The sequence below is a fragment of the Oncorhynchus keta genome, chromosome 8 (genome assembly GCF_023373465.1).
Source record: "Oncorhynchus keta strain PuntledgeMale-10-30-2019 chromosome 8, Oket_V2, whole genome shotgun sequence".
Lineage (NCBI taxonomy): Eukaryota > Metazoa > Chordata > Actinopteri > Salmoniformes > Salmonidae > Oncorhynchus > Oncorhynchus keta.
Window position 1 is genome coordinate 18,218,190 of NC_068428.1, and position 23,328 is coordinate 18,241,517.

The 23,328-nt window shown below is 43.1% G+C and overlaps 1 protein-coding gene and 1 long non-coding RNA gene across 2 annotated transcripts; both read left to right on the plus strand.

Moving 5' to 3' along the window:
* Positions 1–3,076: 3,076 nt before the first annotated feature.
* On the plus strand, positions 3,077–4,114 carry LOC118387196 (uncharacterized). Its single transcript, XR_004826362.2, has 2 exons — positions 3,077–3,407; positions 3,699–4,114. It is a non-coding gene; the product is annotated as an uncharacterized LOC118387196 (long non-coding RNA).
* Positions 4,115–13,164: 9,050 nt separating this feature from the next.
* On the plus strand, positions 13,165–23,140 carry LOC118386923 (feline leukemia virus subgroup C receptor-related protein 1-like). Its single transcript, XM_035774929.2, has 10 exons — positions 13,165–14,056; positions 14,234–14,378; positions 14,769–14,909; positions 15,473–15,540; positions 17,476–17,579; positions 18,324–18,434; positions 18,864–18,969; positions 19,316–19,427; positions 19,642–19,709; positions 20,215–23,140. Exons 1-10 carry the CDS (start codon positions 13,394–13,396, stop codon positions 20,299–20,301), a joined length of 1,605 nt encoding a protein of 534 aa, XP_035630822.1. The 5' UTR covers positions 13,165–13,393; the 3' UTR covers positions 20,302–23,140.
* Positions 23,141–23,328: the final 188 nt, after the last annotated feature.

Here is a 23,328-nt window from a genome sequence, read left to right on the forward strand (position 1 = left end):
TATTGTTGGAAAAATTACTTGCACAAAGTAGATGTCTGCACTGACTTTCCAAAACTATAGTTTGTGAACAAGAAATTTGTTGAGTGGTTGAAAATTAGTTTTAATGACTCCTACCTGAGTGTATGTACACTTCCGACTTCAACTATAGCTGTTGACTTCATCACAGACCTTCCTGAATCCTCTGGTAACACCACTATTCTTGTCATAGTAGACTGTTTTTAAAAAATGTGTCTGGTTCCTCTTCCTCATTTGCCATGGAATTGGCAGAGTGTATGTTCCAGCAGATGTTCTGTCTGTATGGCATTCCAGAGGACATCATCTCTGACCGCGGGCCCCAGTTTGTCTCCCGGGTGTGACAAGCCTTCTGTGACCGACTGGAGGTCGCCTTCAGCCTCTCCTCCGGGTACCACACCCAGACCAATGGGCAGACGGAACACCTGAACCAATAAATAGGGAAGTACCTTCGCCAACAATGTTCTGCCTCGCTACACGACTGGAGCCGGTATATGGCCTGGGCCGAATACGCTCAGAAATCACTCACCCATGCACTCATCCCTCCACCTTACTCCATTTCAGTGTGTCCTTGGTTACCAACCCCCAATATTTACCTGGGAGGTGGAGCCTGGTACTGTCCCAGCTGTCGACGACTAGTTTCGGCGTAGTGAGTGTGTATGGGAGACCCCTCACCGGCATCTGCAGGAAGCCTCTAATTGACAGAAATGCTTTGCCAACATATGCCGCCGACCTACGCCACTCTTTTACCCTGGACCGTGTGTGTGGCTCTCTACCAGAGACATCCGGCTCTGCCTCCCCTGCATAATGTTCTGTCCTCGCTTCATTGGTCCTTTAAGATAACCCATTTCATCAACTCTGTCACGTATCACCTCCAGTTACCCTGTCAGTATAAAATCTCCTCGTCCTTCCATGTGTCTCTTTTAAAACCGGTCACCTACAGTCCTCTTCATCCTCCAGTCTCTACCTGCAGTGTGCCCCCACCGTTGGACGTTGGAGGGGAAGTTGCCTACACCATACAGGCCATCCCTGATTCCAAATGCCTAAGAGGTCGCATCCACTACCTAGTGGACTGGGAAGGATATGGGCCTGAAGGCCGGTCCTGGGCCCCCGACCAGGACATCCTCGACCCAGAGATGATTCAGGCATTTCACCATAACCGTATGGATCGTCCCGCTCCCCGACCTGGGGGTTGACCCCCGAACAGACCCACTGGACATCAGCCTCGACGCAGAATGCCAGGTCAGTCCACGATCTCATCGAACCAGCCTGCCAGACCTAGGTGTCAGCGTCTGCTCCCCCACCCGTCCACTTCAGGCCAAAGAGTTAAGTCTTGCTTTCATCAGACCAGAGCATCTTGTTTCTCATGGTCTGAGAGTCCTTTAGGTGCCTTTTGGCAAACTCCAAGTGGGCTGCCATGTGTCTTTTACTGAGGAGTGTCTTCCATCTGGCCACTTTACAATGGTGGAGTGATGTAGAGATGGTTGTCCTTCTGGAAGGTTCGCCCATCACCACAGAGGAACTCTGGAGCTCTGACAGAGTGACCCTCAGGTTCTTGGTCACCTCCCTGACCAAGGCTCTTCTCCTCCGATTTCTCAGTTTGCTCAGCTCTAGGAAGAGTCTTGGTGGTTCCAAACTTCTTCCATTTAAGAATGGAGGTCACTTTGTTCTTGGGGACCTTCAATGCTGCAGAAATGTTTTGGTACCCTTCCCCAGATCTTTGCCTCGATACGATCCTATCTCGGAGCTCTACAAACAATTCCTTCGACCTCATGGCTTGTTTTTTTCTCTGACATGCACTGTCAACTGTGAGACCTTACATAGACAGGTGTGTGCCTTTCCAAATAATTTCCAATCAATTTAATTTACCACAGGTGGACTCCAAGTTGTAGAAACATCTCAAGGATGATCAATGGAAACAGGATGCAGCTGAGCTCAATTTTGGGTCTCCAAACAAAGGGTCTGAATACTTATTTGCATAAGCTATTTCTGTTTTGATCTGTAATAAATTTGCAAATATGTCTAAACCTGTTTTTTGCTTTGCATTATGGGGTATTGTGTGTAGATTGATGAGGACATTTTTATTTATTTCATCCATTTTAGAATAAGGCTGTAAGCTAACAAAATGTGGAAAAAGTCAATGGGTCTGAATACTTCCCGAATATACTGTACTGTAGGCCTACTCATAGAATTCCATGGAAAAGCCACTTATCAGATCACCAGTCCTATGCAGCAGGTCTGTCTGGCTCTGCACCATGCTTAAACACACATGTCATATTCTGGTGTAAAAACTGTAAGATGATGTGACTTCTGTAAAGCAAACAAATTAGACGTATTAAGCCTGAGCTCCCGCTTGCTAAACTGTATGTGAACTCTCACAGAACAACTTCTTAAATCCCTAACAATTCACCCTGCCTGCGGATACCCTACATGATCTATATCCTTTGCATGAGCTTTGGAAGGAATGCATGTCTGTCATAAACCATTTTTCACAATGTTAATTTGGTGGAGCCCAGAGAGGCAAGTATTAGGACAAAGTCAACAATGTCTCAATAACAGCGCAGGGTAAGCTGGTGGGGACAGGGCGCTCTAGCTGAACATTCCCAGCATGTGTTTTTGTGTGGGACTGACTGACTTTTGGCACGGGCTGGGAAACCTTTGGCTAACCACCCACTGTTCAACTGGTTTACAATAAGCAGGGTCCTTCCTACTTTGCACTGCCCAGTGCCCATTTCAGATTTGTGCTGAGGTTATGTTTTGCCAATAGACTGAATCATTGACATTTCTGATATTTTTTTGTTGACCCTCGTCTGTTAAACTGTCTCTTTTTATTATTTTGATTACAGATTGGTCTTGACTTCACACCTTGGTATGCCCCCACTTTTCAGGATAGATAAGAGCAGTTGACTGTTTTCAACAAGCAAATACAAATGTACAAGGAGCTTTGCCAGTATTAGTTCATCGTGGATAGTGCCTTGATCTATAATGCTATGTGTACTAGACACGCCATTACATGAATGTTATCAGATTGTGGGCAAGTGCAATGAGCAGTGTCCTTGGCAGGGATAAGAACAGGCTTTGCATGGAATGTCTCACTGTAACTGGATATTACGGTGCGTTATTATTTGTAGTTCTCCTGACCGTTTCTTGTTGTGTAACCAAAGTTGAGGGCATTTCCTCTGTGACGCAGGAACATCCATTCCCAATCAGCTGCAAAGGTCACCATAGATACTCTGAAAGAACAGTGTGGGTGTATTAAAATCAGAATTGCATAAGAGGACTGCCTGACTGCTGAAGTGATGAATGTGTTTTTAGAAGGCATCAGTGGCCGTGGAAGAAGTGCAGGCAGGGTACTTCTTCTCCCTCTCTCCAGCTGTCTCTGCAGGAATGAACAGGTGAGCGATAGTTGTTCATTAACCTGCAGTAATCCAGTAATCTCTCAGTACTGTATGTCCTCATTGTTATAGAAATCCCTTACCTTTTCTAACCCCTTGATCTTTTAATATGCATACAAAGCTCTTGTTTCAAGTGTTAAAAAATGGTTAAAGGCTGCTTTCACTTTGCCAAATGCAAAAACTCTGAAACGGCCGTATGGTGTGATAAAACCAGACATGATTTTTGATAGTTCCCGTTGAGTCCCCTCATAATGACTGTGTTGTTACTGTGTTGTTACTGTGTTGTAACAGAGAGCCAAAACGGATTCCATTGGAACACCTGTGTCTGGAGACAGACTCTCTTGTCTTGGAAGCAGAAAACATGTGGGTTATCATCATTTGGAGTGCAACATTATGGAAAGCAGCAACCTGGTTGTTTTGAATCGTTAAATGTATTATATATCTCCCCTCTCCAGTACAGGAATGACTTAAGAACACACTTCTTGTCTGTGAGTGCATTGCTCAAGTCAATGTAATCACACCTCAAATGGTTATTCATGCCAGCACAGAGAATGCCATCCGATTGTTCCTTGGGTCACACACATCACACTAAATGTATAGGTCTAATTCTTGGCTTTTTGTAAATGAATTCATATTGTGTTCTCTCATGCTGTATCTCTGAAAATGAAATAGTGAAATAAAAATGGAGACTGGTGTTTGTGCATGTTGATGGACCCTTGTATGTATAATTGAAGTGCCATTTAATTCAGGTTCATACCAGATGGGCCTTTTGTTCCTCTGGTTCATAGGTCTATTTTTATTTAACCTTTATTTAACTAGGCAAGTCAGTGAAGAACACATTATTATTAACAATGACAGCCTACCCCGGCCAAACCCTAATGATGCTGGGCCAATTCAAATCAAATTTTATTGATCACATACACGTGATTAGCAGATGTTATTGCGGGTGTAGCGAACTGCTTGTGCTTCTAGCTCCGACAGTGCAGTAATATCTAACAAATTACACAACATATACCCAATACACACAAATCTAAGTAGGAATGAATTAGGACTGTATACATGTATGGACGAGCGACGTCAGAGCGGAACAGATTAAGATACAGTAGAATAGTATAGAATAAAGTATATACATATGAGATGAGTAATGCAAGGTATGTAAACATTATTAAGTGACTAATATACCGTAGAAGTATAGACAACAGTATATAGATTTGAAATGAGTAATGCCAGATATGTAAACATTATTAAAGTAACTAGTGTTCCATTCCTTAAAGTGGCCAGTGATTTCTAGTCTATGCCTATAGACAGCAGCCTCTAATGGGATAGTGATGACTGTTTAATTTGTATTTATTCTTATTGTATTTAACTAGGCAAGTCAGTTAAGAACAAATTCTTATTGACAATGACAGCCTACCCCGGCCAAACCCGGACAATGCTGGGCCAATTGTGAGCCCAATCACGGCCGAATGGGATGCAGCCTGGATTCGAAACAGGGACTGCAGTGATGCCTCTTGCACTGAGATGCCGTGCCTTAGATCGCTGCGCCACTCGGGAGCCCAGTCTGATTTCCTTGAGATAGAAGCTGTTTTTCAGTCTCTCGGTCCCAGCTTTGATGCACCTGTACTGACCTCGCCTTCTGGATGACAGCGGGGGGAACAGGCAGTGGCTCGGGTGGTTGATGTCCTTGATGATCTTTTTGGCCTTCCTGTGACATTGGGTGCTGGAGGGTGGGTAGTCTGCCCCCGGTAATGCATTGGGCAGACCGCACCACCCTCTGGAGAGCCTTGCGGTTGCGGTCAGTGCAGTTGCTGTACCAGGTGGTGATACAGCCAGACAGGATGCTTTCAATTGTGCATCTGTAAAAGTTTGTGAGGGTTGATGAGGCTCTGTTGCACCTTCTTCACCACACTGTCTGTCTGTGTGGTCCATTTCAGTTTGTCAGTAATGTGTACGCCAAGGAACTTGAAGCTTTCCACCTTCTCCACTGCGGTCCCGTCAATGTAGATAGGGGGGTGCACCCTCTGCTGTTTCCTGAAGTCCACGATCATCTCCTTTGTTTTGTTGACGTTGAGTGAGAGGTTATATTCCTGGCACCACACTCCCAGAGCCCTCACCTCCTCCCTGTAGGCTGTCTCATCATCGTTGGTAATTAAGCATCCTACTGTTGTGTTTTCTGCAAACTTGATGATTGAGTTGGAGGCGGGGAGTACAGGAGGGGGCTGAGCACGCATCCTTGTGGGGCCTCAGTGTCGAGGATCAGCGGAGTGGAGGTGATGTTTCCTACCTTCACCACCTGGAGGCGGCCCATCAGGAAGTCCAGGACCTAGTTGCACAGGGCGGGGTTCAGACCCAGGTCCGTGAGCTTAATGATGTGCTTGGAGGGTACTATGGTGTTGAATGCTGAGCTATAGTCACTAAACAGCATTCTTACATATGGAATCCTCTTGTCCAGATGGGATCGGGCAGTGTGCAGAGTGATGGCGATTGCATCGTCTGTGGATCTATTGGGGCGGTAAGCAATTTGACGTGGGTCTAGGGTGGCAGGTAAGGTAGAGGTGATATAATTCTTGGCCTATCTCTCAAAGCACTTCATGATGACAGAGGTGAGTGCTACAGGGCGATAGTCATTAAGTTCAGTCACCTTTGCCTTCTTGGGTACAGGAACAATGGTGGCCATCTTGAAGCATGTGGGGACAGCAGACTGGGATAGGGAGAGATTGAATATTCCCGTAAACACACCAGTCAGCTGTGCACCGCCCTATGGGACTCCCAATTACGGCCTAATGTGATTCAGCCTGGATTCTATTCAAATAAAATAAAATAAAATAAAATAAAATCAAATGTATTTATATAGCCCTTCGTACATCAGCTGATATCTCAAAGTGCTGTACAGAAACCCAGCCTAAAACCCCAAACAGCAAACAATGCAGGTGTAAAAGCAGGGACTGTAGTGACGCCGCTTGCACTGAGACGCTGTGCCTTAGACCGCTGCGCCACTCGGGCCAATGTGGGTCTTTTGCTCCTCTGGTCATACCAGGTGGCCCTTAAAAAATATAAAAATGTCACTATCCATGAGTTTTTATTATTAGCCATCACATGGTTTCAATTTGAGCAGAATTTTAAAGACCACGTTCATGGTGGGAAAAACATGTCATCGCATAATCCAGAAATCCTGACAGTCAGCAGACACTAACATCAATGTCTATGGTCACACATAAAATCAGCAATCAATGTGTCACGCCCTGGTCGAAGTATTTTGTGTTTATCTTCATTTATTTGGTCAGGCCAGGGTGTGGCATGGGTTTGTGTATGTGGTGTGTATGTATTGGGATTGTAGCTAGTGGGGTGTTCTAGTTAATTTTATGGCTGTCTGAAGTGGTTCTCAATCAGAGGCAGGTGTTTATCGTTGTCTCTGATTGGGAACCATATTTAGGCAGCCATATTCTTTGAGTGTTTCGTGGGTGATTGTCCTTAGTGTCTTGATGTCCTTGTTCTGTGTGTATGTGCACCAGTATTAGGCTGTTTCGGTTTTCGTTACGTTTATTGTTTTGTAGTGTTTGTATTTAGATTCGTGTTACGTTAGTTGAATAAACATGGATCGCAATCTACACACTGCATTTTGGTCCGACTCTCCTTCACACCTAGAAAACGGACCGTTGCTCCGGAGTCTCTGCCCTGGAGTGACTTGAAGTCGCAGACGATTTGCAAATGACAGTCAAAATGTATCTTCTCTGTTCATTCCCATAACCAAGCTTTCTAACACCACTGTAGCAGTGGTAATTTCAGCATGTAAATATTGGTGGGGCAAACTCAACATTTTTTTTTAGATGCATGCCAGCAAAGCCACTACACAACAAAACACACAAAAAAATGAATTGCTGTAACGGTGAAAAACGGTGGCCAAAAACTGTTAAGGCCTACAGTACAAAATGCTCTCCTGACAGTGGAGCTTTCCTTCAGCACCATGGAGTGACTCCTTACTATGGCTACACCTGGCCATCAGCAGAGCCTCGTCTGGCAGCGAAACAGTTCATTCAGCCTCATTTACTGCTTTAAAAAAAATCATAGCTGATATGCCTGACTTGCAGAAACAAATGTGGTTTCTACTGACTACTTTTGGATAAGTCGATAAGAATCACATTCTCCTTCAATAATAATGAATGCCAACATAGAGTTTTGACTTTTGCACCATACACAAACATTAGTACATTTATGTTGAGTAAATTCATAAAGTTTGTTCTTGTACCATTAACACTTAGCTCCAAGTATAAGCAAGTGCATGCAAACGTGCTGCGACGAGGTAGGCCTATTCGTTCTGCACTTTCAAAATGGACACAGAAATTCTGAGATGTTGGTACAGAAGATTCAGCAAGATGTTGAGGCCTTAACTTTACTCTTCTTTAAGTCAGCACAGAGGAAGAGAGAGACGCAGATAGCCGACCATTTGAAATATTTTATCAGGCCTATGTGGTTTAAAAGGGACGGAAAATATGATCCACTTTTAAAGACAATATACCGACCCACAGTGCATTGCACAAACAAAACAACCCTCGCTATATCAACTGGAATTACATGGGTCATATTACTGAACTTTTTGTTGAAAACATATATTTGAATGTGAAGAGACTGTCACATGGTAACAGACCCAACAACATTATATAGTATCCCCTCCTCATGAAGAAAATCACATGAGCTAATTATAACACAAAGCAAGCAAAACAATTAAATCCTTCCAACACGGCCTAAATCTATCAATACAACACAGTACTAATGAGATAGACCTATATAAGCAATAGGCCTATAACAATTGAGATGTACAAACTATGCCATGAGGGAACAATGAGCGGATTAGAGGCAAGCCGTAATTTCGAGGAGCAAGTTAAGACGGACGTAGTCAATATAACTATTTGTTCAAGACTTTTGAAATGTACAGTGACAGAATTCAGAACATGGGTCGCTCTTACAGTTTTATCCCTGTACACCAAGTCAGAACAATATATAATGGGGGAAAATGAGCAGACAATGAAAGCTTTTACAATATTAGATTACATTTCTCTAAAATAGGCTATATGTGCACCACTTATTCAGAACAGTAGGCAAAGTTCTGAGGGGGAGAGGGACCAAATTATTAGGGTGAGACACATGGGCTACTAATAGTTTACTACACAACATACACTTAGTATTAATTTCTTAGCGACAGTATGCATATCTCCCTGGTATATTAAATCATGTATGTAGCAGCATACAATACATTTTTGGGATTGTGTTATGCTCACTTGAACAGGAAGGTGGCACGGCGGTCCTTCTTGTGGACAAATTTTGTCATCAAAGTCTAGCATTCTGTCACGTTCGTCATAAGGAGGAGACCAAGGCGCAGCGTGATAAGAATACATACTTTTTTTAATGAAGAATAAAAACTGAACAAACTATACAAAACGACCGTGAAGCTATGTGACACGAGAACTGACATGCAGCTACACACAGACAATAACCCACAAAACCAACATGGAAAATGGCAACCTAAATAAGATCCCCAATCAGAGACAACGACAAACAGCTGCCTCTGATTGGGAACCAATTCAGGCCACCATAGACCTATATATACCTAGACAAACCAAAACCTCATAGATGTACAAAAAACCCTAGACAGGGAAAAACACCAAGACAATACAAAAACTAAACCAACCACCCTTGTCACACCCTGACCTAACCAAAATAATAAAGAAAACAAAGATAACTAAGGTCAGGGTGTGACACATTCTCTGGATTCATGATGATGACTGCTTGTCAAGCTTGCTAGCTAATATTTTGAAAGTATGATGTTGGCATGATCAGTCCAATCAACGCTAAGGTAGATATAACGTGATTTCACATAATTTTATCTGTTGGTCAATGATATTTATCTGTTGGACAATGAGCCTTCTTGGATGGGGACTTTGAATGTAAATCTATGGCAGCACCTAAGGGGGCTTGAATTGCTTAGCTCGCGCTGTAGATTCTGTTGTGACGTAGTGTCCCCATGAGTGATAGAACACTCAACCAATCACTGTGCAATTAGAGAAGATTACAAACACATATGCGTTGTATTTTCTGATGGCTGCCCCTCAACCACAAAAAGCACCGAGCTAGGCTGAAACACCTGCATTTTGGACCTGCCTTATTCAAGAAAGCAAAAAAGAGACCACGTTTGTATGCAGCTTTATTAACTCAATATACAGTGCATTCCGAAAGTATTCATACCCCTTGTCTTTTTCCAAATGTTGTTACATTACAGCCTTATTCTGAAATGGATTACATTTTTTTTTATGGTTAATCAATCTACACACAATACCCCATAATTACAAAGCAAAAACTGTTAAAATAAATAAATACAAATAAAACAGAAATACCTTATTTACATAATTATTCGGACCCTTTGCTATGAGACTCGAAATTGAGCTCAGGTGCATCCTGTTTCCATTGGTCATCCTTGAGATGTTTTTACAACTTGATTGGCGTCTACCTTGGGTAAATTCAATTGATTGGACATGATTTGGAAAGGCACACACCTGTCTATGTAAGGTCCCACAGTTGACAGTGCATGTCAAAGCAAAAACCATGCCACGTGGTCGAAGGAATTGTCCGTAGAGCTCCGAGACAGGAATGTGTCGACGCAAAGATCTGGGGAATGGTACCAAATCATTTCTGCAGCACTGAAGGTTCCAAAGAACACAGAGGCCTCCATCCTTCTTAAATGGAAGAAGTTTGGAACCACCAAGACTCGTCCTAGAGCTACCCGCCAGGCCAAACTGAGCAATCAGGGGACATAGGCCTTGGTCAGGGAGGTGACCAAGAACCTGATGTTCAGTCTGACAGAGCTTCAGAGTTCCTCAGTAGAGATGGGAGAACCTTCCAGAAGGACAACCATCTCTGCAGCACTCCACCAATCAGGCCTTTATACTAGAGTGGCAGACGGAAGCCACTCCTCAGTAAAAGGCACATGGCAGCCCGCTTGGAGTTTGCCAAAAGGCACCTAAAGAACTCTCAGACAATGAGAAACAAGATTCTGTGGTCTGACGAAACCAAGATTGAACTCTTTGGCCTGAATGCCAAGCGTCACGTCTGGAGGAAACCTGGCACCATCCCTATGGTGAAGCATAGTGGTGGCATCATCATGCTGTGGGGATGTTTTTAAGCTCAGGGACTGAGAGACTGGTCAGGATCGAAGGAAAGATGAATGTAGCAAAGTACAGAGAGATCCTTGATGAAAACCTGCTCCAGAGCACCAGGACCTCAGACTAGGGCCAAGGTTCACCTTCCAACATGACAACAACCCTAAGCACACAGCCAAGACAGAGCAGGAGTGGCTTCGGGACAAGCCTCTGAATGTCCTTGAGTGGCCCAGCCAGAGCCCGGTCTTGAACCTGATCGAACATCACTGGAGAGACTTGAAAATAGTTGTGCAGCGACGTTCCTCATTCAACCTGACAGAGCTTGAGAGGATCTGCTGAAAATAATGGGAGAAACTCCCCAAATACAGTTGTGCCAAACTTGTAACGTCATACCCAAGAAGATTTGAGGCTGTAATCACTGTTTCAACAAAGTACTGCGCAAATGGTCTGAATAATTATGTGAATGTGATATTACATTTTTAATTTTTAATACATTTACATTACATTACATTTAAGTCATTTAGCAGACGCTCTTATCCAGAGCGACTTACAAATTGGTGCATTCACCTTATGACATCCAGTGGAACAGCCACTTTACAATAGTGCATCTAAATCTTTTAAGGGGGGTGAGAAGGATTACTTTATCCTATCCTAGGTATTCCTTAAAGAGGTGGGGTTTCAGGTGTCTCCGGAAGGTGGTGATTGACTCCGCTGTCCTGGCGTCGTGAGGGAGTGTGTTCCACCATTGGGGAGCCAGAGCAGCGAACAGTTTTGACTGGGCTGAGCGGGAACTGTACTTCCTCAGTGGTAGGGAGGCGAGCAGGCCAGAGGTGGATGAACGCAGTGCCCTTGTTTGGGTGTAGGGCCTGATCAGAGCCTGGAGGTACTGAGGTGCCGTTCCCCTCACAGCTCCGTAGGCAAGCACCATGGTCTTGTAGCGGATGCGAGCTTCAACTGGAAGCCAGTGGAGAGAGCGGAGGAGCGGGGTGACGTGAGAGAACTTGGGAAGGTTGAACACCAGACGGGCTGCGGCGTTCTGGATGAGTTGTAGGGGTTTAATGGCACAGGCAGGGAGCCCAGCCAACAGCGAGTTGCAGTAATCCAGACGGGAGATGACAAGTGCCTGGATTAGGACCTGCGCCGCTTCCTGTGTGAGGCAGGGTCGTACTCTGCGGATGTTGTAGAGCATGAACCTACAAGAACCGGCCACCGCCTGGATGTTAGTTGAGAACGACAGGGTGTTGTCCAGGATCACGCCAAGGTTCTTAGCGCTCTGGGAGGAGGACACAATGGAGTTGTCAACCGTGATGGCGAGATCATGGAACGGGCAGTCCTTCCCCGGGAGGAAGAGCAGCTCCGTCTTGCCGAGGTTCAACTTGAGGTGGTGATCCGTCATCCACACTGATATGTCTGCCAGACATGCAGAGATGCGATTCGCCACCTGGTCATCAGAAGGCGGAAAGGAGAAGATTAATTGTGTGTCGTCTGCATAGCAATACATTTCCTCAAATTACTTTGTCATTATGGGGTATTGTGTGCAGAATGATGAGAAAAAAACGATTGAAACCATTTTAGAATAAGGCTGTAAAGTAACAAAATGTGGAAAGAGTCAAGGGGTCTGAATACTTTCAGAATGCACTGCATTTTGTTTTTGACATTGTTAGCAAACTGATATGTGACACAGATGAATGCCAAAATAACATGCAAAACAGGCCAAATATATATATATATATAGCTACACAGGTGGGGCTAAAACAGCTGGGGTTCTGCTCCACCTGCCCTGAATGATGGGTCGCCACTGCGCTATAGCAAATAGCAGCCAAATTATGTGGTGTATAACGAGGTGTTGTAATGGGCGCTTTTTTGTTGTGCCTTCTAGACCCCGCTGCGGCCTCCGTGGATTTAGAAACCTGAGAATTTCGCGCAACAAAGCTAACTGTGACATCGTACAGATCCAATTCAATTACTACATTTACAATTACTAAATGATTATAATTCCTAATGATAGGGTGGAAGTGAGTTACGTGTGCCAGTGGCTCTTGAAAAGTAACCTTTTGAAAATGGGTAAATCTGAGGATGAGTTGAAGACCCACGTTTGGAAGACCCCTGGCCTAATACAAGTGTAACATCCCATCTATACATCTGTTGTAGCTATTAAGGCCTACAATTAACCGAGCAAATATATTTTTTTAGGCCAATGTCATTGAGGTGGATGGTTTCATTACACATTGTCTAAACGTTAGCTTTCTAGTGCGAGTGCCCAATAGGCTCGGCAGGCCGACTGGATTTAACTAAGATTAGGATTAGGGAGAGATAATTGAGGAGACCATGTGTCACTAACGAACGATACCACCTTTGAACAACCTCAATGCTATTTAGGAAATTATGCAGTTTATTTGAATAAACAGCAAATTATTATCACAATATTTTTTCTTCATCTACCATGCATAGAGACCGGTGCGAATATAACCGTACTGTAGAGTTAGGGCTACTATAACACCTTCCCTCCGGAGAGCCCTCCAAATCCTGCATTTTGATTGGTCAGAGTCATCATCGGAAGGCCTCCATGTGTGAGTTGTGTGATGTAAATGCACCCTGCCCCCATCCCCTGCGCATCCACTAAAGCGCCACCGACATAAACTACCATGCGAAAGAAGGCGCTTTATATGAGAGCCAATAATACAGATAGCCAACAACATTTTTAAAGGGACTTTTCTAAACGGTATGAATAGTTGTTGTATTACCTACTAACTGAATGTTGGCTCTGCCCTATTTTGTGTAAACGTACTTCCTGACTATAAGGTATAGAGAGATAGGCAACGTCGGCCCAGCATCATGGTGGCTGGCGAGTTAGTACAGGAGCATTTGCGGCTTGACAACGCATCTGAAATAGACATCAAGACGCCGGTGCATAACGGAGTAGTCCTAACCGGGGATCAGTACTCCGACCTAACGAATGGAGCGGCACATCTGACAGAACTGGACTCGAAGGCGTTGGAACAGGAGATACCTCCAGATGAGAATCAGGCTATGCTTCCTGGAGATGAAAAATGTATCGAAACTAAGCTCTTTTGGAGAAGATTCGCCGTTTTAGCTGTGTTCAGCCTCTACTCCCTCGTCAACGCATTTCAATGGATCCAGTACAGCATCATCACCAACATTTTCGCCCACTTCTACAATGTATCCAGCGACAAGATCGATTGGCTGTCAATTGTATACATGGTCGCGTATGTGCCTTTGATCTTCCCCGCAACATGGTTACTAGATAAAAAAGGACTGAAATTGACAGCCCTCATGGGCGCGGGTTTGAACTGCGTCGGTGCGTGGGTGAAATGCGCCAGCGTCCGGCCCGATCTTTTCGGTGTGACAGTGACTGCACAGATAATATGTTCCGTAGCCCAAGTCTTCATCCTCGGGCTGCCCTCTAGGATTGCATCAGTGTGGTTTGGCCCGAAGGAGGTGTCTACCGCATGTGCAACAGCCGTGCTAGGTAACCAGGTGTGTAGGCCTATTGAGTCACGTGATGAGGGTCTCCTAATGAATCCTTTAGCCTAATCACATTGTAAACGCTACAGGCTAATGCTGTGTACATGTTTTACTGCTGTATAAAAATGACATTTCTGTTTTTTGATGGAGTATGTGTGACATTGATGAATTTGTCTGATCCCTCTTTAGCTGGGCGTTGCTATTGGCTTCCTGCTTCCCCCTGTCCTGGTCCCCAACACCGTGGAAGACATAGAGCTGATGGGACACAACATCAGCGTTATGTTTTATGGGACGGCTGTAGTCTCCACTGCTCTGTTCATCTTGACTGTAATTGGTAATTCAGTTGAGACGAGCCTTGTCAGGCCATCTGGAATGGTACTCTGCAGAAATGCACCCGGTGGACAGCACATCTTAGTCACTGTAGCAACAAACTCCATAGGTCCAGATGACTGCACTTATATTTTCCACAGGCTACGGATACCATACAAACATACCAACCATTCAAACATACCACTGTAAACCAGGATTGCATAGGAGTCATTGCAGTCATATGCTACTGAGTGCTTTTGAAGCAAGAAACAGAAAAACACTTGTCCATTATGTTGTAAAACTGTAAATACAGTGTTAGTGTTGACTATGCCACTTCTCTCCGAGGCATAAAATACAGACCCCCACTACTTTCCAGACAAATGTGTTGATGTTGTCTGTGTCTCTTTGCTCCTAGTCATGGAAGACAGACCCCCACTACCTCCCAGCCAAGCTCAGGCTGTCCTACTTGACTGTGCTCCTGAAGACTACTCCTACCGACAGTCCATCATCAACCTGTTCAAGAACAAACCTTTCATCCTACTGCTCATCAGTTATGGTGAGACACCTGATTTATAATCTTTCCTTATCTTACACCTTATCTTGTAACTACACTATAACTATGGTATTACTTCTGTATTACATGCAGTGACCTAAAGCTTCTGAAAAGTTATGGTGAGACACCTGACTACTTGCCAGTAGCCTGGACTCAGGTCTGTGCTTTAGCTAACTCATCTATTGTGTTTGTTGTCGTCACAAAGTTTATGACATGACAATGAAAGTTTGAGGTGTTGACCAAAGCACACACAGATCTGGGGCTAGGCCAATTATCCTGTCTGCTGTCCTTCAACGTCTCTTGTTGTAGCATTCTGTCCATTCCACTGATTGTTTCCTGGGCATAGTTGTTCATTATGAGATCCTTCCGTCTTTAACCCCATACACTCCAAGGCAGACTGACTGCTCAGTCAGTGCTCAGTCCGGTTATTAGCTAATCCTTTCTTGAATTTGAGTTTCTTTTGTTGGTGTTCAGTTAAACGTAATGGTTTTGTGTGTACTATACAGATTATTGAAGTTTATCACTATGCCGGGATAAAACTGTCAAATAAATACATTTTCTTTTAGGTATCATGACTGGTTCTTTCTACTCTGTGTCAACACTTCTCAATCAGATGATTATGGCTTGTTACGAGGTAAGTGGAGGACTAAATGTGTGTTCCAATTACGGAAAATCAGGATTATTTGATGGGTTGATTTACTACATGCATAGCTAGATCAAACACAAGCTCTGGAACGGCACAAAAGTAACACACTTAATGGAAAAGGCTTTCTCTGTAAACAGATGGAGTTAAATGAGAGCTCAAACCACGACAGGGCACAAATCCATTGTCTCCTGTTTGTAGTTCATAACCACTTTTCACGCATGCCTGCTACCCTTGGAGGAGAGAGACAGTCAGGGTTGGTTGGAAGACTGAAAGACAAGCAACATTCCGTGAACTCTAGTAGCAGCCTCCTCTCACTGTAAAATGTCAAAGGAGGTAAACATCACTTTCCCACCAGACTTTCCAGAAATCCCTGAACTGTACCCCCTAAACCGACAGACCATGTGACCAGCTTTAAGGTTATACTGTACGTGCATCCAGCTTGGCTGTCGAACGTTGGTTATTAAAGTATTGCATCTGAGCTCCTAGAGCGTGCGGCTGTCCTTTCTAAAGTATGCATGCATCCAGGCCATTTTTTGTCTGGTGTCCTCTTGAGCCTCCAGTTTTAGCTTATGGCCTAAACTCACCAAAGGCAAGCATGCGAGGGGTGTATGTGATCTATTTTTGAATGCATTGTTTTGAATTATAATGACCCAACTGCGGGTGGGTGGGTTGTCTGCTTTGACGCCTCGCTCAGTGAGAAAGTGTCTCTATTTTTGCGTTTTATCGCAGGCGCTGCAGTCACACACGAAGAAACAATACAAATGTTGTCATTATTAACAGTTTTTTAGAGCTCATTTGAACTGGAAGAGGTAGCTATGGGTTGAGGCTTTACCATACATGTTAAATTAGACCAATTCATCCATGTATGGAAACCAAACATCCCTATCAGCAAAGATGATTGGAGTTATGGACTATCCTGCTAGCATGTAGTCACTGTTCTGCCTGTCCTGTCCTTTCCATTCGCCTATCTCTGCTTGCTCTGCCTGCCCGCTTCTGGTGAGTTTTTCCGTTTTAGCCATGTTAGTCCATGAGCCACCCATCAAACATATAGATAATGTTATGAACAGGAACACTGTCTCATTCAGAACGTGTAAAACTGCAATCTTTAATCAAAGTTACTATATTTAGCATCGAAATCACAGGGTAATTTCCCTAGCAACGTTCTGACGTTGCCATTTTTCACCTTGGTTACTTTTGTTGCACACTGGCACACAGAACAGAGAACTATTTGTCCGTTCAGTGTTCGCCCTTGCATAAGGTTAAGCAACACATTTACCCGTCCTTCACTGATCCAGATGAACCCTGAAATAAGGAAATATATTTCAACCATGTGCATTGGTTTTCTCAGTTAATTGAAGTCGCTTTGGCAGATATATTTAGCCTACAAGGCCATCATTGCTTTGTTTTTCCTGCTAGCCAAACTAAATACAGCACAGCGTTCGCTAGCTAATACAGCTCACAAAACATTCAAGGTGCCGACAGCTACAAAAAGCGCTGGTTTGTTGTCTGAGAAAAATTCATTTAGCACGTTTAAACAACTTCTAATCTTTTATTATTTTGGGATTCCTCTGTTCCGATAAATATGTTGCTTTCTGTAAGCATGAACAGTGTAAAATGTGTGACATGTCAACCTCATAATGTTGCTGGGAGAAATGACCCAAAATGCGATTTCGAAATTGTATCTCTGATGCATAATATTGAACTAATTTTTAACTTTTACAAGTCTTGAACCACATATTCAAAAAGCTATCTATGTAATGATGTTGAAACTTTGCAGTTTTGTTTCCTGGGTCACGGAATGGCTTTTCTGATGAGTGGTGGCCCTTTTTTGGTGGGTGGCCATTCATGCAAATATGATAGTGGGACGCATGTCCCAGGAAAAGCCTGCTGTACCCTCCACTAACATCAACCTCCTCACCCCAGAACCAGGAGCTGAATGCAGGCAGGATTGGCCTGACCCTGGTGGTGGCTGGAATGGTGGGCTCCATCATCTGTGGACTGTGGCTGGACCACACCAAAACCTACAAGTAGGTACCGTCCCCAAGCCTAACTGCCAGTGACATAAATCACTGCATTCTTCGGTGACACAGTTACTAAACTATCTTGCACATGATGCAATTGTGAGTTGCAGAAGGCTGTTACAGTATGTCTATCTAAAACCTTACGGTTATTTCTGGAGGCTTTGTGCGCTGCGGTGGCTTTTTTGTGGACATACAGTACTCTGCGGTTACTAGAAAGGGAAGTGTTGTAAAGACAAACTGAAGTGTATGAATTCCAACTCATCCTTTAGATAAGCAGCCTGCTGCACGTTCCAAAAATGATGTCCTGCCAGTTCAGATCCAATTAACACAGGTTTGTAGTAACATACTCTTAATGCAAAGCAGTTTGAGTAATCAGATTTAGGGAGATTTCTCACATGACTCAGCATTCTCATTTGCTCTGAAAGTCGCCCTCTGCTTAACTTATTATCCTCTGGAGAACTGTGTTGTGTTCTGATATGCTATTCATACAGGTGCTGGGTTGGGTATGAAAACAATGGTTAGAATCAGTGACATTTTCAGCAAGCTATTGAAGTCATTCATAACAAAGTCAACTTATATGGGCTATGTGCAGTAAGTCCCTGAGACATAGAGAGAATGATGAACGTAAGAGTGACGTTGTACATTTTCCCTGCCCATGATTACCGGCCGTTTCCCTCTTCAATTGTGAGCCTCTGTATAGAACATCCAGTTTTATTCCCAACGATGTTCTGTCCTGTGCTTGTTCCTCAGAATGACCACTCTGATAGTGTACATCCTGTCTTTCATTGGTATGGTGCTGTTCAGCTTCACTCTGAACCTCAACCGTATTTACCTGGTGTTCTTCACTGCTGGGGTGCTGGGGTAAGATAACCCTTCTTTGTATTTGTTTATTGTTTCACCTTTATTTATACAGGTAAGTCAATTAAGAACATGTTCTTGTCGACAATGACGACCTGGTTTGTTCTAAAGTTGTAAATAAGTGCTTGAAATTATAATTAAGAAGTAATAAAGTTGTAATTGCCAGTGTTGCACAATGTGCCAACAGGAAGATCTAGTGAACAGTATGGCGTTAAAAAACAGGCACCTCCTTTTCTTGTCGTTGCTTATTTTGTCACCAGTTCCTCTTGCTCTTGTATGTTTTGAAGTTAAACAGTCACACGCACAATGCCACTTTATTACCTATGTGGTGGCCAGAGGCTATGTTCAACCAAAACAACGGCATCGAGATAAAGCCGTCTGTTTTCCCTGAGGGCAGCCATGGTTCACTGATATGATTTTGTCATTCTGTAGGTTCTTCATGACAGGTTACCTTCCGCTTGGCTTTGAGTTTGGGGTTGAAATTACATATCCTGAATCAGAAGGGACATCCTCTGGTCTCCTTAATGCTTTTGCACAGGTAAGCCCCAAACACGTGCTAACAATCACAAGTCTTTTTCATTGTTTGTGTGTGACTGCCTCCAGAGATTTTTTCAGGTAAATACTTTTGTGCATTCTCATACAAAACACAAAATGTGTCCTCCTCTTCACCGTATATTGTGTAACCTTACCCTAACCACACCCATTTTCAAACAAGTATATATCCACACAGTATATACTTTCTATTCTGATTCTTCATACATTTTAAGCTTCTCTGCCAAGTGGGAAGACAATTTTTTTTGTCAGTCAGTATAATGCTTGTACACCCTTGAGAAAATACAGGTGTCTCAATGTTTTCTCACTCTCATATCACCTTCTTCCCTCAGATCTTTGGGATTCTTTTCACTTTGATCCAGGGGAAACTGACAACAAACTATAGGCCCCTGGCTGGGAACCTGTTCCTCTGTGTCTGGATCTTCCTGGGTATCTTTCTCACAGGTTGGTTGGTTCCCTGCTCTGATCTGTTCTGCTCTGATCTGTGGAGTATGGATGTCTTCCATATGATTCACCTTCTGCTATGAAAACGGAAACAGACTGAGAATACAATAGAAAACCATAAAATACATAACAATGCTATGAAGGCTACGCCACAAATGTTTATGTTTATATATTGTTTGAGGCTCTCTTAATTACTTTATTTTGTTTGTTTCAGCCTTAATCAAATCAGAACTGAAAAGGAACAATGTCAACATGGGCATTGAGAACAAAACTCTTCAAGCAGTAAGTCACGTTCTCTCCCTTTCCCTCAGAGAGATTTTCTCTTTTCTTTTTTCTTTCTGCTGAAAGGTCAAACCCCTCAATCACTTGTGACCTTTTCCTTGAATGATGTATCACACGACAGAGGTCAGGTCACTAGTCTGCTTGTTCTTTCACATTGACAGCCATTTTGATGCTGTCTCATACGTCATGAGATTGCCCACATCAAGACCCCGGTAAACATCAAAAGACAGAACAGTCTTTCTGCCGGGCTTGTATAATGTGAAACTGTATCATGCAGAGAGCAGAGTGAAAGAAAATAAAACCTTTTAATAAATATTCTTCAGGCAGTTGAGATGCCCTATGATGCTAGAATTTGGCTCTGTGATTATGCACCTCACTGTGTTGGTTTAATGAACAGTGATTGGCTTATGCCATTGTTACTAGCCACTTGAGTGATGAGAAGACTCTTCTCATGAAAGGACTATGTAAGACTTTAATTAAAGATATCTTTCTCCTCTTGCCTTAGGTCACTACTAAGTGCCTATCAGACAAGCCAACCAATGGCGCCAAGATGGAAACATCAGTCAGCTTTTCCCAGGAGACCTCACTGTAACCCAAAGAGGTCGCTTAACAATCTACTGAACATTTCGGATGCCTACAGCGCATTCCAAAGTTTCCTGAGGTTACTTGAAATCTCCCTTTTCTCTGGATTGTATCTTGTAATGTGTTATTATGATAATGTTTTTACTGTAGTGGTTTTAGCTGAGCCATGATTTGTTTACAGACAGGTAAAACTATAAGCACCCAAATACACATTTCAGACTTCCCATAGTCCCCCTGCTTCTTCTGCTTGATGATCCACTACTGTCTCTACAATCACCATCATCTCTGGTTCATGAAGTGGTGCTTAATTTAAACCTATTTAAGGCATTATACAGAACCACACGGGAGCATAGAATGTAGGATCTCTGACCTGCCTTGGCCTGTGAGGATGATCATTGTTACTTCTTGTCTTGAGATTTAAGCCATTCGTACAAATATGGACCAAATATGACACACAAGGTGCAAGGCATATGGCAAATGTGCAACACGCACAGTCTACTTTTCTGTATATTACTAACATGAATGCTTTTGAAAGTGTTAAAACATTGATACATTTGTTGAATACATGGCACAGATAATTGTTCTGCCGAGATAGGTAGCTAATGGTATAGTAGCGCCACCTAGAGGGATATTGTGGAAATACTAAGAATGCTGTGGATGATGAAGCACAAACATGAGTCATAATGACTGTAGCATCACAATTCAAACATCTCCAAACCTTCATAGGAAGGTTCACTCTGTGTCTTTAAGGACTATGCCCAGTAGCCATCTCCCAGCACATTTCTAAACCACTATATTGGCTCTTGTATTTCCTTTGTTTTAACAGGAATAATTCCTCTCGCCCAATCATTAATCAGAAGATCCAATCCACAGGCGTTTGTTTATATGTTATCCTGCTTCCTGCAGGATATGTGCTTATAATTATTCATATTTGAGTGTCAGAGCGAATGTTATTATTTAACTACTTATGACGAGAAAAAATATTTATTTGGTTGACAGATGTTTTCCTTTCTTTTCTAGCATTTGACTTAGTTCTGAATAAGGAAGAAGTACCATTTCTATATGGACATTCATAACATTTCATTGCTTTTTTAAAATTTTGATAATGAACTTATTACATCTTATATAGCAATGTAGTTATGTCTCAATTATTTATTTATCTTACTTAAGACGTATTCCATTTACCAAGCACTTGATATTTCAAAGACCACTGAAATTAATAATGTTATTAAATGGAATCCTTGCATAGACACTCATTCTTATTTGTCCCTAATTAAGAATGAGTACATCCAAACTGAACTAATTATATACAGTATTTACACTGCATCGCCAAAAGTATGTAGACACCTGCTCATCGAACATCTCATTCCAAAATCATGGGCATTAATATGGAGTTGGTCCCCCCTTTACTGCTATAACAGCCTCTACTTCTCTGGGAAGGCTTTTCACTAGATGTTGGAACATTGCTGCCGGGACTTGCTTCCATTCAGCCACAAGAGCATTAGAGAGTTCGCCCAATGATGTTGGGCCTGGCTCGCAGTCGACGTTCCAATTCATCCCAAAAGTGTTCGATGGGGTTGAGGTCAGGGCTCTGTGCAGGCCAGTCAAGTTCTTTGATACCGATCTCAACAAACCATTTCTGTATGGACCTCACTTTGTGCACGGGGGCATTGTCATGCTGAAACAGAAAAGGGCCTTCCCCAAACTGTTGCCCCAAAGTTAGAAGCACAGAATCGTCTAGAATGTAATTGTATGCTGTAGCGTTAAGATTTCCATTCACTGGAACTAAGGGGCCTCGTCCCAACCATAAAATGCAGCCCCAGACCATTATTTCTCCACCACCAAGTGGAAACCCATTTCATGAAGCTCCTGACAGACAGTTCCTGTGCTGACGTTGCTTCCAGAGGCAGTTTGGAACTCTAGTAAGTGTTGAGAGCGAGGACAGATTATTTTTATGCACAACGCACTTCAGCACTCGGCGGTCCCATCCTGTGAGCTTCTGTGGCCTACCAATTCCGCAGCTAAGCTGTTGTTGCTCCTAGACGTTTCCACTTCACAATAACAGCACTTACAGTTGCCTGCGGCAGCTCTAGCAGGGCAGAAATTTGGACGAACTGACTTGTTAGGAAGATGGCATCCTATGATGGTGCCAAGTTGAAAGTCACTGAGCTCTTCAGTAAGGCCATTCTACTGCCAATGTTTGTCTATGGAGATTGCATGGAGGTGTACTCGATTTTATACACCTTTTCAGCAACGGGTGTCGCTGAAATAGCCAAATCAACTCATTTGAAGCGGTGTCCACATACTTTTGGTCATGTAGTGTATGTGCAATACACCATATGGTAGCCTGGCGGTTAGAGCGTTGGGTCAGTAACCGAAAGATTGCTGGTTCGAATACCCTAGCCGACAAGGTAGAACATCCATCAATGTGACCTTGAGCAAATGCACGTAACCCTACTCCAGGGGTGCCGTGCTACTATGGCTGACCTTGTAAAACCACACATTTTACTGCACCTATCTGGTGTATGTGACAATAAACCATCTACTATTTTGTGACTTTGACACGCCGCTATCTAAAGTCTCTGACAGCCTGATTATAATTTAGCAATGTAATCCACAGTATAGTCAGTCCCAGCACTGTTACACTGCAGCTGCTATATAATGTGTATGATGTTGCACAATCCCTTCAAAGTGCCCCAGAGTGTACTGTAAAACTAAGGTGTTTGTATTGCTTATGTTTTTTTGTCCTTTGAGTTTTGTCCATGGAAAGGGGCCACATGGATACTTGCTTATCTGCAGATAATGTCAGTTGACAGTGAAAACAATACAATAAAAAACAATTCTGCTCAGTATTGTCAGTGGTTGTTGTTATTTTGCATCTGTTTTATTACTTGGAGTCAATGAGGTGGTTACAGAAGAGTTGTCGTAATGACTTAGACATTGTAACAACGGTTTCCTCATGTGGTGACCATTATGCAAATACATTTAATAAGCATACTGTATTCTAATAACTTGATGGTCCAACAAATTATGGTTT